The sequence below is a fragment of the Acomys russatus genome, chromosome 17 (genome assembly GCF_903995435.1).
Source record: "Acomys russatus chromosome 17, mAcoRus1.1, whole genome shotgun sequence".
Lineage (NCBI taxonomy): Eukaryota > Metazoa > Chordata > Mammalia > Rodentia > Muridae > Acomys > Acomys russatus.
Window position 1 is genome coordinate 64,097,217 of NC_067153.1, and position 14,313 is coordinate 64,111,529.

Below are 14,313 nucleotides of genomic sequence, written 5' to 3' on the forward strand. Positions count from 1 at the left end.
GAGACAGCGCCCCAAAGTATAGCATGCATAGAAAAGAGTGAGGGGCAAGCAGTGGTCCACCGCACCGAGTGTCTGGCAAGAGGACCCCGGGGCTGGAGACCTTCCCCTGCCCAAGCTCAGATCTCTAGCAGGTTGCTCTGCTCCGGGCTGCCTCCAGGGGCTTTTTCTGGGGGTACAGGAGAGGTGGAAGATCGGGGCGGCTGGTTGGCTTCTTCTTCTCCAACGCTGCGGCCCTCCCCCAGCTCCTTAGGGCCACTTGGGGGCGGCCCGGGGCCCGGCTCCCCGTGGGTACGCTGATGTTTGCTCAAGTGGTCGCTTCTGGTAAAGCGCTTGGAGCAGAGCAGGCAGGTGAACTTCTTCTCCCGGGTGTGTGTGCGCACGTGGCGCTCCAGCTCGTCAGAGCGGGTGAACCTCTTGCCGCAGAAGAGCCAGTTGCAGACGAAAGGCCTCTCGCCCGTGTGCCAGCGCAAGTGGGCTTTCAGATGCGAAGCCTTGCCGTACACCTTGCCGCAGCCCGGGATGTGGCAGCTGTGCATAGGCTTCTTCCGCAGCCCAGCCGCTGCCGCCCCCAGCCGCTCTAGCTCCTGACAGTTGGGGCAGTCGCAGGTAGAACGCCCTGCCCCACTGCCCGCATATCCACCACTGCCCCCTGTGCCTGCACCCCGAGGGTTTTTGCCTGCACCACTCCCCTCCAGTTGCCCACTGTTGCCAACCGCCTTGGGCTTGTAGACATCTTGGGGTAGGACATGCTGGGGCCCTGGTTGTAAGAGGTGGGGTGCTGGGTAGGGAGCTGGATTAAGGGGGGCAAAGTCAGATGGGTAGGTAGGCAGCTGGGGGTTCAGTGGAGGCTGGGCAGGGCCCGTGGACAGTGTCCCTTGCAGCCCATCACCCTGGCCCTGCCCACCACCTAGCCAGTTGCCCCCGGGATGCATGTCCCACCAAGGAGCAGGTGTGTTGCCTGGACCTGGTGAGATGCCTGCATGGATGCCCGCCTTGTACCAGGAGCCATAGGGATGTGCCATATCCAGGGAGGTATAGACACTCGGCAGGCAGTCAGGAGAGCTGTGCCCCTTGGGCACTAGTAGCCCAGGGTCCTGGGCACCAGTGGGCCCAGGAAATGAGTGGGGGAAGGGCGGGTAGTCATTGGCATAGCCGGAGGCTGGGGCTGGAGGACTGCCCGCAGGCGAGAGAAGTCCATTGGTGCTTGAAAAGGGGGCTGGGTAGGCATCCCCCATGGTCTTGGGGGCTGGGAGATCAGAGTATGGCTTCTTCGAGCTTCCTTTCCCCAGGGTCGCTGAGTCCCGCAGAGGGCTGGAGCCACCAAACTTGCTGCAAGCTGCTGTCAGCATGGCCAGGGGACTGGAGCCATAGTGAGCTTCTTCCTACAGAGAAAGAGAGAGAGGTGCTCACTGTTCAGGAGGGAGAGAGCAAGGCTAGAGCAGCGAAGGACACACCTACAGGGCTGAACCCTGCAGACAAGGAGAGCACAGAGGTGAGGGAGAAGGGTGGGGTGCCAGTGGGGCCAGCAGGCTGGGAGAAGAGCCCCCTGTGGAGTCGATAGGGGGGGTGAGTGCAGTGCACACTTAAAGAAGCAGCCGGCTGAGGTGAGATTAGGGTCCTGACCTAGGAGAGTGGATTTGAAGCAGACAGAAGCTAAGCTGTGGCCAGGAACTCAAAGAAAAAAACAAAAATCCTTCAAAGAAAAGCATAGCCTGGGTGTGGTAGCACTTAGGAGGTAGATGTAGGGAAGGCCAGAACCTCAGGTCACCCTCAGCTGCACAGCAGATCCCAGGCCAAACAGGATACATAGACCCTGTCTCAAAATCAAACAGGCTGGGTGTGGTGGCCCACACCGTTAGACATACACTCTGGAGGCGGAGGCAGGAGGATCTCTATGAGTTCAAGGCCAGCCTGGTCTACACATTTAAGTTCTGTCTCCCAACTAAACCAAACAAACAAACAAAAAGTCCAGCTCCTCCTCCAGGGCTGAGGCAAGAGGATGACGTGAGCCCAGGAGTCTTTGAGACCAGCCTGGCCACCTGGTCATCTTCTTCCATACCCTCTCCTCAGGTGGGGCACAGAGGAGCAACAGCCCCTGCTGAAGGTTTTCCTTCCATTTCCCTTTGTGCCTCAGGTCCTGATTTAGGAGCCATTGCCCCCAAGTCCGCCTGTTCCTGCTAAGGAATCATCGTCTGGCCTGGGCCTGGGGAACTAGGAAGGGACACCAGAGACACTGGGACATTGAGAGGGAACAGGGCCTCAGCCAAGTCTGGGCCGTGGTGAAGCAAGAATGTCTTTCAGGCAGGCACTGTGCACCCCCTGGTTCGCGGTTCTACCTAGTATCCCTTTGGGCAATGACAGAGTACAAAGTCCTCAAGACTTTCCAAGACAGGGGAGCTTGGGGGCCTTGGTGGCCATGACTCAGTGTCCCCTAACATGTAGTACATGGTTGGTCGGCACCTTGCCATTCAAGTGCAGTGAGTGAAGATGTTAAAGTGGGCTTGGTGCATGCAAGCATGTGCGCATGCAGGCGCACGCTTGTGTGTGTGTGTGTGTGTGTGTTAGAAACAGAGGTGACACAGGCCTTTAGTCCCAGCACTCAGGAGGCAAAGGCAGACTGATTTCTGTTAGTTCAAGGCCAGCCTGGTTTACAGAGTGAGTTACAGGACAGTCAAGGCTACACAGAGAAACCCTGTCTGGAAAAACTAAAAAAATGTAAGAAAAGTAAGTATCTCCATAATGCCTACCAAGCAGCTATGACTGAACTGGCGACCCATGGCTCCCATTCCTCAGGAGCTCCTGGGACCGCCTTAGGTCAAGGCGGAACCTCTTGGGAAGGACTACACTCTAGCATCCTTGGACACTATGTACACGGTCCTGGGTTCAACTGAACCACCTTACGAAAGAAGAGAAAATAAAAGACATCCTTCAAAAGCAGCTTGACCACGTGGGACCAGTGAGGTGGCTCAGTGGATAAGGGCATTTGCCACGAAGCCTGACAACCTAAATTCAATTCCCACAACCCCCATGATGGTAGAAGGAGAGAAATCCCACAAAATTGTCCTCTGCCTTCCTCACATACTATGGCACGGCATTCACACATATGTACCCCACCTCCATCCTCTCGTGTGTGTGTGTGTGTGTGTGTCTGTGTGTCTGTGTGTGTCTACCAAACTTTTTTTTAAAGCTAGCCACTGGGGCTGGAGAGATGGTTTGGCAATTAAAATCACTTAACTGCTTTTCCAGAGAACTGGGGTTGGGTTCCCAGCACCCACGTGGACGCTCAGACTCTAGTTCCAAGTGGTCCAGCTCCCTCTTTGGCTCCACAGGCACCCAGAACACACGTGGTGCACACGCATACATGTAGGCAAATCACCCATACACATAAAATAAGAAAGTGCTACATGTGGTGGCGCACGCCTTTGATCCCAGCACTCAGGAGGCAGAGGCAGGCGGATCACTGTGAGTTCGAGACCAGCCTCATTTACAAAGTGAGTCCAGGACAGCCAGGGCTACACAGGGAACCCCTGTCTTGGGGGTAGAAAAGAAAAAGAAGAAAAGAAAAGAACGAAAGAAAGAAGGAAGGAAAGTAAGCCAATTGTCCAACTGTCTGGTGTCTTCCTAGCAGAACATACAAAGGAAACAAGAATTCTCGGAGCGAGTAGTGGCTCCTAGCTGAGTTTGTATGTGTCTGAGATGTGATGCCAAATCCCAGGGGTGAGGCTAGTGTTTCACGGTTTCAGAGAGGGTGTGTGCAACCACCACTCCTATACTGCACCCCTGCCCGACACTCTGCCTCTGTCTCTCCCTCCCTCTTACCCTCCCTCCCTTCCTCTGCCCCCCCCCGTCCTCTCAGTCTTATGGGCTCCCAAATATGAGCCACCAAAACCACGTCCAACAGTAAACCCCTGGGCTAGCCCAGTAACGGTTTCCCTGGAGCCTCTAAGGGCTGGAGCAGAGGAAGAGCTGGTCGGGCAGGACTCAGATCTCGGCAAGGACAGGTAGCAATGGGGGAGTTGAAACACACATAGACATCCAAAGCCATGGGACACAACGGACACTGTGCCTAAGGAACCACCAGTCAAGGCTCCACGCAGGGACAGAGAAGGAGGGCCCCACGAAGGGGGCACAGGAAAGACAAAAGGTGGTGGGGGAAGATTGAGGAAAGCAGAATAAACAAAGAAAGAGAGGTGGTAAGCGATCCCAGGCCAGAAAAGCTAAGGAAAAGACAGTAGGTGAAGAAAGAGGGAGGCCAAGAAAGGCGAGAAAGGCATGGAGTTCCTACCTAGGAGAAACGGCCCCAGAGAACCCTCGGACCAGGCCACTCCTTCCTCCTTCCCCCCACCCCCTCCCCCTCTGCCCAGCATGGCCCTGCTCGGCTCCAGCTCCGGTGGCTTCCCTGCGGTCAGATTTATTTTTAAAAAACGCCGACGCGGTCCCCCGCCTGCCCAGCCCTCACACTGTGGCCACAAGGGCCTCAGCCAAGCCCTGGGACCCCACCCAGCTGTGGGGAGGCAGGGAGGGGTGAAAGAAGACAGCCAAGCCTAGGCTGACATGAGACCCCGACTTTGGGGAGCAAGGCCAATGGGGCCCCTGAAGGCCAGAAAGAAAAACCAAAGTACTGGACTGCATCACGAGCCAAGCGCTGGAACTTAAGTTCCATCATCACATCCTCAGTTTCCTTTTCTGGCTGACTGCTGCTCTCCGTGAGAGCTGAGGAAAGGGGTTTGGGGTTCTAAGCATGTGCTCCTATAGCTGATCATATGCATTACCCTGTAGTCCTGAGGATGCCGTAGTCTGTTCCCAGTAGGCAGATAGTCCAGTTTCCAATTCCCCACCCTGACCCACCACCACCCTCTATTTTTTACTTACTGATTTATCTATTTATTTATTTAGGTTTTTTGTGACATGGTTTTTCTCTGTAGCCTTGGCTGTCCTAGACTCACTTTGTAGACCAGGCTGGTCTTGAACTCACAACGATCTGCCTGCTTCTGCCTCCTGAGTCCTGGGATGAAAGTCCTGTGCCGCCACCCTTTAAAATAAAAGGTTTAACCACTATGGTGGTGCATGCCCTTAATCCCTGCCCTCAAAGGCAGGTGGATCTCTGAGTTTGAGGCCTGCCTAGTCTGCGTAGGGAGTTCCAGGACAGTCAGCTATCTAGTGAGATGCTGTTTTAAAAACAGAAATTAGCAGAGCCCGGTGGTGGTGGTCCACAACTTTAGTCCCAGCACTCCGGAGGCAGAGGCAGTCAGATTTCGTGAGTTCAAGGCCAGCCTGGTCTATAACAGCCTGGTCTATAAAGCAAGTTGCAGGACAGCCAGGGCTACACAAAGAAACCCTGTCTTGGAAAAGGAAGGAAGGAAAGAAGGAAGGAAGGAAGGAAGGAAGGAAGGAAGGAAGGAACCAGAAATAAAACAAAGGGCTTAGAATACTGAAAGAGGAGTCTCTGAAGAAAGGCCATGCCAGGAGCTGTCTCGGTTTTTGCTCTGCTGTCAGGTAAATCAAGGGGGCCCCTCTTTCCAAGTAGCTCACGCTGGAAATGCTCACTGTACACCTCTGAGAGCTGGAACTGACCCTGCACATGTTGAACACCCATGACTCTGTCCTAATTCTCAGCTCTCTCCCATTTCTTCACTCACTCAGCTTTACAATTTAAAATTTTTTATTTTCTTTTACTATAAGTGTCTTTCAGCATGCTAGGAATTGAACCCAAAGGTCTCCTCCTGAGCAGCCACTCTCACAGTGAGCCTTATCTGCCTCTAGAAAAGGTTCCCCAGCCCCTTGCCTCTTTTCCTACCCATCTCTCCCTCCTCCCTGGTCCCCTCTCAGTTCAACCAAGAGTCGTAGCCCCAGCAGCTATTTCACGTAGCTCTCTGAACCCCAAGTTCCTCCACTGCTGAAGAACCTACTTATGCCAAGCAGGGGGGTTCTCACGGCATTAGGGAGGAGGTAAGGAAGCCAGGACCTCAAAAGTAGCTAAAAGAGATGGGGAGACTGCCGGGGGTGCAGCGGCACATGCCTGTAATCCGAGCATTCAGGGAGCAGAGGCAGACAGGTCTCTGTGAGTTTAAGGCCAACCTGGTCTACATAGTAAGTTCCAGGACAGTCAGGCTATAAAGAAAGACCCTGTAGATAGATAGATAGATAGATAGATAGATAGATAGATAGATAATAGATAGATAGATAGATGATAGATAGACAGGGAGACAGATAAGAAGGAAAAAGAAAAGAGATGGGGAGATTGGGGTGTCTTTGTGTTCATGGGAAGTAAGAGACCTGAAAGCCTGGCGTCCATGCCAAATGCTTCCCCAAGCCTGTGTCTTTCCAGAAAGTCTCTGAACTGCCCCTCCCCCAGGCACCAGTGCCACGCTGGCTGGCAGGCATGATGTCCCTACCCTTTGACACTGTCCCTGCCCTGAGAGGACCCAGGGCACCTCTTTCCTGTTGCTTCCTCAGAACCATTGTGTCACTGATGGCTCAACACCAGAGTCTGCTGGGTAAAGACAATTAACAACAGTAACAATAACAATAAAACCAAAGTTTCAGCAGATTCCCAGGAGAGCCTGCTGGCCTGCCTTTGATTCCCAGAATCCAAGGTGGAATGAGAAAACTGATTAGCAAAAGTTGTCCTCTGATCTCCACACATGAGCAGTGGCACATGTGTGCCATGGTCATACAGATACATGGTAATAAATAAATAAATCTAGAACCTGCTGGGGAACAGGGCATGACACCGATCTGTACAGTCAATATCCGTACCTGGGGTTCCTATCTGCTTAGACACTGTGTCTACCCACTGGCTTTGGATACTATCACCTCCGACTCAGTCCCAAAGTCACTTATCTCACTGCCTTACAGACACCATTTCTCATTGGGGCTAAGTAGTAAGATAATCCAGCCTGTCTGTATGCATGTGATCTTGTGCATGGACACACACACACACACACACACACACACACACACACACACACACACGTACTCACAAAGTCAGCAATCCTAACGCCCCTACATAAGCCAGTGGACATGTAAGTGTCAAAGCTCACACACACCAGCCCTGCTATAGGCTGAGCTACTCAGCTTTCTGATGAGTCAATCAGCAAGGACATCATTCTTGGGAGGCCTGAGTTAGGTCACCCAGAAAAGAGATTGTCTCTCTCTCTATGTGGCTCTGGCTGGCCTCACACTCACCTGCTTCTGCCTCCTAAGCCACGTGTGTCACTACATCAAGCTGAGAATAGGGACTTCTGAAGGCGCCGAGAATAGGGACAACTCGAGGCTACGGGAGTGCACTGACACTCAAGGGGTGTTATCTCCCCCCAGATCCCTTCACAGAGACCCTGAAAGCAGCCGAGACATGGGGACACAGAAACAGCATTAACAGACAGGAAGAACTCAGTTCCGAGTGGCTGTGAGTCCTCCCTTTCCAGCTCTGTGTCTTGAGTCCCCCAAAAGCCCTAACAAAGTGAGTGATTCCTCCAGACCCCAAACTCACATCTTCACAACCTGAGGCTCTCGGGGTGCTGGGGTCCCAGCCTGCAGGGGAAGTGGCCCAGTCCTCCCTGGAGCCTCCCACTCCCAAAATAGAGCTTAGTTTGTCTTTGGCTGAAAGCTAAATATTTGTGAGCCGGGCAAGCAGCCTCAGACCCTGTCCCTCCTCCTTGCTTCCCTCTCAGGCCAGGGCTCAGTTCTCCTGACCAGCCCTCCTCACCCCCACACCAGCTCACAGGACAGGCGCTTTCCTCGACACAGACCTGACCAGATCATGCTTAATAGAGGAGCCCTAGACACAGGACCCCACCCCCCCACCGCAAAGAACTATAGCTGAAGGTTTCTCAGAGACCATCTGCTGTCAGCCTACCTGTTCCCACTCTCCCTCCTTCTCCATAGCCCTTTCACTCCCCACAGTTAGTGCTTGGCTGACCTTAGGGGTCCTCACCTTCTTTTTACCTAATTCTCCCTCCTTCTCTGACTGACCCCTGACCCCTGACTCTGTTTTCCCCTCCCTTGCTTCAGCCCTCTGCTTGCCCCTCCTAGGACCCTGGAGGTGACTAGCATTAGGACCAGGAAGACTGTAGCTGGTTTCCTAGGAAGAGGAGGGAACAGTTTACCTCAAGCACAGAGGCCATCCTCAGGCTGCGGACCAGCGTCCCAAGGAGCCAGGCAGATGAAGAGAACCGAGCAGCCAGAGGGAGAGGGAGAGGGAGAGGGAGGGAGAATGGGAGAATGGGAGAGAAGAGATCTAAAGTTAGAAGGGACTGGGGGGTGGGGGTGGGGGGGCTGCTCTCTGTCTGTAGGGATCCACCCTCTAATTACAGCTTTCCCAGCGGAGAAGACTCCGGATCCAATGAGGAGGGCGAGAGAGGGAGGCAGAGGGTCCAAATTTCCTGCTCCATTTGCTGAGCTCCCCAAAGAAGGGATCTGGGAGGGAGAGGGAAAAACGGGGTGCTCAGGGAGCTGGGCGGGAAGCAGGAATCCAGGCAAGTTGTCGGAGCTTCCTTGGGGGTGCTCTGGGGAAAGGTGAAAAGGGTCGGCAGACCCAGGTGTGCTACATACCCCCAAATCCAACTGGCATCTGTGGGCAGTGCCCGCCCCCCCCCCCAGCTGCCCAGCATCTGTACCTGGGGAGGCTAGGGTTGGCCGTCTGGGCTCCTCTCAAGAGATTCCTGGCACTGGGTGGCCCGAGGGCCCGGGAGGGATCCGCTCCTCTCTCAGGCCGGCTCACTCTTGTTCCCACTCAGATCCAGCTCACAGTCCTACTCTGACTCGCTTGCTCCTTGCTGCTTACTCAGAGGCGCGGCGGTGGCTGCTGCTGCTGCTGCTACCGAGGCTGCCGCTGCGCTGCTGAGGGAAGGAACAGGAGGGAAAAGGAACAAACCCCAAACCACTAATTAGAGATCTGGGGGGGAGGATGGGGGGTTGGGGACGACACTCACACAGAGGGACTGGAACACACTGACATACACACTCATGAACAAACACAGGGCTGATGTATGCACGGGACTGTCACTGTGACGAATGAACCCAGACAAATTCACATACAGTGAACATGGTGACACAGTGGGGGCACCTACACTACCACCTACCAACCCCCCCCCACTGGTGATGCAGAGCCTTTATTGTTCATTCAGCCACTACTAGATCAGGATGGCACTACTGTGCGTGTGTGTGTATGCCTGTGTGTGCACACGAGTGTGTGTGTCTGTGCAAGTGCACATGGGGGCATGTGTATGTGTGCGCATGTGCGAGCATGAGCATGTGTGTGTGTGTGTGCAAGTACATGTGTGTGAGAGCATGTGTCTTGTGTGGAGTAGTGGGGATGAACTGCTGCTAAATGTGTTTGCTTCTACTGCCCCAACTTTTAGCGTCAATGACTTCTGTCCTAGAGCCAGCCTGAAGCAGGTGATGGAGAGTGGGCAGAGCTTGGCACAGTTTGCAAAGGATGGACGGTGTCCTCAGTGTCACTATTAGGCCATGAGACCTCGGGCCTCCTCCATCTGTAAGGCAGAACCTGGAGCCTGAGAAGATTCCGGCAAACAGGAGGAGTAAGGGTCAGAGAAAAGGCTGTCAGGCAACTCTTGCACGCCCACACTTAGCCTCTAGGGACTGATGTCCCCAAATGTCCCACTCTAGCTGCTTCTGTCACATCTTCTGGTTGCCAGTTGCTGTCCCTGGTGCCCTCCTGGAGAGACAGGGTTTCTCTGTGTAGCCGTGGCTGTCCTGGACTCGCTTTCTAGACCTGGCTGGCCTCGAACTCACAGCGATCCGCCTGCCTCTGCCTCCTGAGTGCTGGGATTAAAGGCGTGTGCCACCACTGCCTGGCCCAGGAATTTTTTTTTTAATGATTTGTTCATTTTTATTTTATTTTATGTATGTTGGTGTTCTGCCTGCATATGTGTCTGTGTGAGGGTGTCAGATCCCCTGAGCTGGAGTTGCAGACAGCTGGGAGCTGCCATGTGGGTGCTGGGAACTGAGCCCAGGTCCTTCAGAAAAGCAGGCGGTGCTCTGAACTGCTGAGCCGTCCAGGGGTTTAGTCTCCATCCTTCACTAGGCAGCCCCTCCCATCGTCATCTTGCTTCCCTGGGTGGGGTCTCCTGGCTCCCTTTTCAATGGCCGTGCAGCAATGCCTATGCTTACTACAGAAGGGGTGTGCACAAGCGATTGCTCAGGACTTCCCACGGTGGTGTCCAAACAAGGAAGAAAAGGAGCGTCGGTCCAGATGGTAGAGGGAAGGCTGAAGTGTTTATTAACTGACAGCCTGGTCCTAGGGTAAATTCATGAGAGAAGACTGAACAGCCAAGTGGTAAAGATGACAACCATCCCACAGGGGTCCTGCAGGGGTGGGGTGTGGCAGGGAGGATGCACTGCACATCAGACCAAGGAGTGAAGCAAAAGGAAAAACAGAAGGGCCAGCAGACACACAGAGCAAGGGAACAGGAAAAGGTACTAGAGCCGGGCGGTGGCGGCGCACGCCTTTGATCCCAGCACCTGGGAGGCAGAGGCAGGCGGAGCTCTGTGAGTTCCAGGCCAGCCTGGTCTACAAAGCAAGTTCCAAGGATTCATAGTAAGACCCTATCTTGATCAGATCCGATAGATAGATAGATAGATAGATAGACAGACAGATAGAAAGAAAGCCCAGGTGTGGTGGTATACACCTTTAATTCCTGCACTCAGGAGGTAGAGCCAAGAAGATCTCTGTGAGTTCCAGGCCAGTATGGTCTACATATCAAGTTCCAGGACAGCCAGGATTACATATATAAATAAACCCTGTCTCAAGAAAGAAAGGAAGGATCCAGGCATAGTGGCACATGCCTTTAATCCCAGCCCTTGAGAGGCAGAGGCAGGTGGATCGCTGTGAGTTCCAGGCCAGCCTGGTCTACAAAGGGAGTCCAGGACAGCCAACCAGGCCTACACAGAGAAACTTTTTCTCGAAAAACCAAAACAAAAAACAAAGAAAGGAAGAAAGAAATGGGGCTGAAGAGATGTCTCGGTGGTTAAGAGCACCGCCTGCTCTTCCAAAGGACTCCGGTTCAATTCCCAGCACCCACATGGCAGCTCACAACTTTCTGTGACTCCAAGATCTGACACACTCACACCAATGCCCATAAATTAAAATTAAATAAAAATATTTTTAAAAAAAGAAAGAAAAAACAAAGAAATCCCCAGATATACCTGGCATTGAAAAAAACCAAAACCCAGAGAGATCTGAAAAAAAGAAGCAACAAGGACAAAAACCACCTTAAAAGAAAAAGAAACAAACACAGAGGAACAAAGAGAGGGCACCCGGGCTTCAGGGGAACAGCGACAGGAATAGCCAGGTCTGGGGGAGGGGGAAGGTGACGCTGCCAGCAGGTGGGGTGCGGGGATGGAGTATAAATAGGGCATAATTGTGTCCGATGATTACACGGGCCACCCCACCCGTCTGCCCAAAAGGAAGTGCCCGGTGGTGGGATGTTCCTATGACCTAGTAGTCTCCTCCATGGGGGGGAGGACCATGGGGGGGAGGACCATGGGGGGGAGGGGAGGCAGACGGAAGAAAAGGAGTCTGAGGCCAAAGCCTTCGCCGATGTATCTAGGGCTTTAACTAAGAAACTGGCAAGAAGAAAAGGAAGCTGTCCAGAAATTACTCCAGCGCTAGAGGAACAGATGGTTGATCAATCAGGAAACTGAGGCAGGAGGGAACTCTAGACCACAGGAACAAAGAAAGTAAGAGAGGCAGGTGGGACTCAGCCTGACTGGACAAGAAAGGTCAAGGGTCAGCCTTTCCCGCTTCCTGCTGGACTCGTAAGATGTGTCCAAATCAAACTATGTTAGAAAATGGAACAGAGGGCTGGAGAGATGGCTCAGCGGTTAAGAGCACTGCCTGCTCTTCCAAAGGACCGGGTTCAATTCCCAGCAACCACATGGCAGCTCACCCCTGTCTGTAACTCCAAGATCTGACATTCTCACACCAACACACATAAATTAAAATTAAATAAAAAATATTTTTAAAAAAAGAAAGAAAGAAAACGGAACAGGAAGATGTGGGAGCCAGAACCCCTGATGCTGGAACCCAGTTGGGCGGCTGGTTCACACCATCCAAGCCTCCAGGCCAAGGATCTGTGTCAGGCAGGCAAGGGGCTGCTTCTGAAGCTCGGGATGCCACCTTCACCCACTGCCCTCCGGTCCGTCCTGCCGTCTGACTTCTCTCACAGGCCTGTTAAAGACAGAATTACAAGCCAGCTGTAGACACGGCATCAGGGTCCTGCTCCCCACCACCTCTCCAGTGCCCTCAGGGGCTGGGGGCAGCAACTGGAATCCCTTAGCAAGGACCTACCTCCACCCTCTCAGGCCTCCTTCAGCCCAGCCTCCCAGGGGGTGGGGCAGCCCAGGCAGAGGCGCCATGTGGCAGGGGCGGGTAGAGGCTGCGGCTCTGGCCCTTCCAGTATAAACCCCCTAGGCATCTGGTTTCTATCCACCACCCCCCACCACCCTGGGGGCCCCTCAGCCTCCGCCCATGGCCACCCAGACGCTGAGTTCTGAGATGGACGTCCCTTGAAGGGTGGATGTTGCCTTTCTGATCTTCCAATGCCAGCTTGGGCTGAACCGCAGGGACCACGGGGACCACTCCCTCCCGCCCTCCCTTGAGAGATTCAGGGTGGGCTTCCCTAGAGGAGAGGGGATGGATCTGGAACTCGCCTTCAGTTCTCTCTTATCATTTGGAGCTCTCTGTAAAGGTTGAGGGAGAACGGAACTTGGGGAGAATGGGAGAGGGGTGCTACCTTCTCCTACAGCCTCTCCCTGTGCCCACCTATTTAGGCTGAGCTCTCTCTCTCTGGAACCCCTAATCCAAAAGGCCTCTTAGGCTCTTCCCTTGGCACTGTTATGGATTTGGCTCTTTAGAGAGACTCAACAGAGAGGAGCGAACGGAACCCTTGAGATTAACACATAACCCCACACGCCAGATGAATAACGCACTCAGGTACACTAGCACACTGTCAGGTACACTAGCACATGGTCAGGTACACACACTAGTACACAGTCAGGTACACTAGCGCACAGTCAGGTACACTAGCACACTGTCAGGTACACTAGCACACAGTCAGGTACACTAGCACACAGTCAGGTACACTAGCACACAGTCAGGTACACTAGCACACAGTCAGGTACACTAGCACACTGTCAGGTACACACACTAGCACACAGTCAGGTACACTAGCACACAGTCAGGTACACTAGCACACAGTCAGGTACACTAGCACACTGTCAGGTACACACACTAGCACACAGTCAGGTACACTAGCACACAGTCAGGTATACTGGCATACAGTCAGGTACACTAGCACATGGTCAGGTACACACACTAGTACACAGTCAGGTACACTAGCACACAGTCAGGTACACTAGCACACAGTCAGGTACACTAGCACACTGTCAGGTACACACACTAGCACACAGTCAGGTACACTAGCACACAGTCAGGTACACTAGCACACAGTCAGGTACACTAGCACACAGTCAGGTACACTAGCACACAGTCAGGTATATACACTAGCGCACAGTCAGGTATATACACTAGCACACAGTCAGGTATATACACTAGCGCACAGTCAGGTATATACACTAGCGCACAGTCAGGTATATACACTAGCACACAGTCAGGTACACTAGCGCACAGTCAGGTACACTAGCACACAGTCAGGTATATACACTAGCGCACAGTCAGGTACACTAGCGCACAGTCAGGTACACTAGCGCACAGTCAGGTACACTAGCACACAGTCAGGTACACTAGCACACAGTCAGGTATATACACTAGCACACAGTCAGGTACACTAGCGCACAGTCAGGTACACTAGCGCACAGTCAGGTACACTAGCACACAGTCAGGTATATACACTAGCACACAGTCAGGTACACTAGCGCACAGTCAGGTACACTAGCACACAGTCAGGTACACTAGCACACAGTCAGGTATATACACTAGCACACAGTCAGGTACACTAGCGCACAGTCAGGTACACTAGCACACAGTCAGGTACACTAGCACACAGTCAGGTATATACACTAGCGCACAGTCAGGTACACTAGCACACAGTCAGGTATATACACTAGCACACAGTCAGGTACACTAGCGCACAGTCAGGTACACTAGCACACAGTCAGGTACACTAGCGCACAGTCAGGTACACTAGCGCACAGTCAGGTACACTAGCGCACAGTCAGGTACACTAGCGCACAGTCAGGTACACTAGCGCACAGTCAGGTATATACACTAGCGCACAGTCAGGTATATACACTAGCACACAGTCAGGTACACTAGCGCACAGTCAGGTA

General features: G+C 53.3%; 1 protein-coding gene across 1 annotated transcript; it reads right to left on the minus strand.

The window, feature by feature from the left end:
* Window positions 1-8,653, minus strand: Sp7 (Sp7 transcription factor). The gene is made up of 3 exons (XM_051159440.1): window positions 8,619-8,653; window positions 8,109-8,133; window positions 1-1,382 (listed from the first exon to the last, which is right to left on the minus strand). Exons 2-3 carry the CDS (start codon window positions 8,124-8,126, stop codon window positions 117-119), a joined length of 1,284 nt encoding a protein of 427 aa, XP_051015397.1. The 5' UTR covers window positions 8,127-8,133; window positions 8,619-8,653; the 3' UTR covers window positions 1-116.
* Window positions 8,654-14,313: the final 5,660 nt, after the last annotated feature.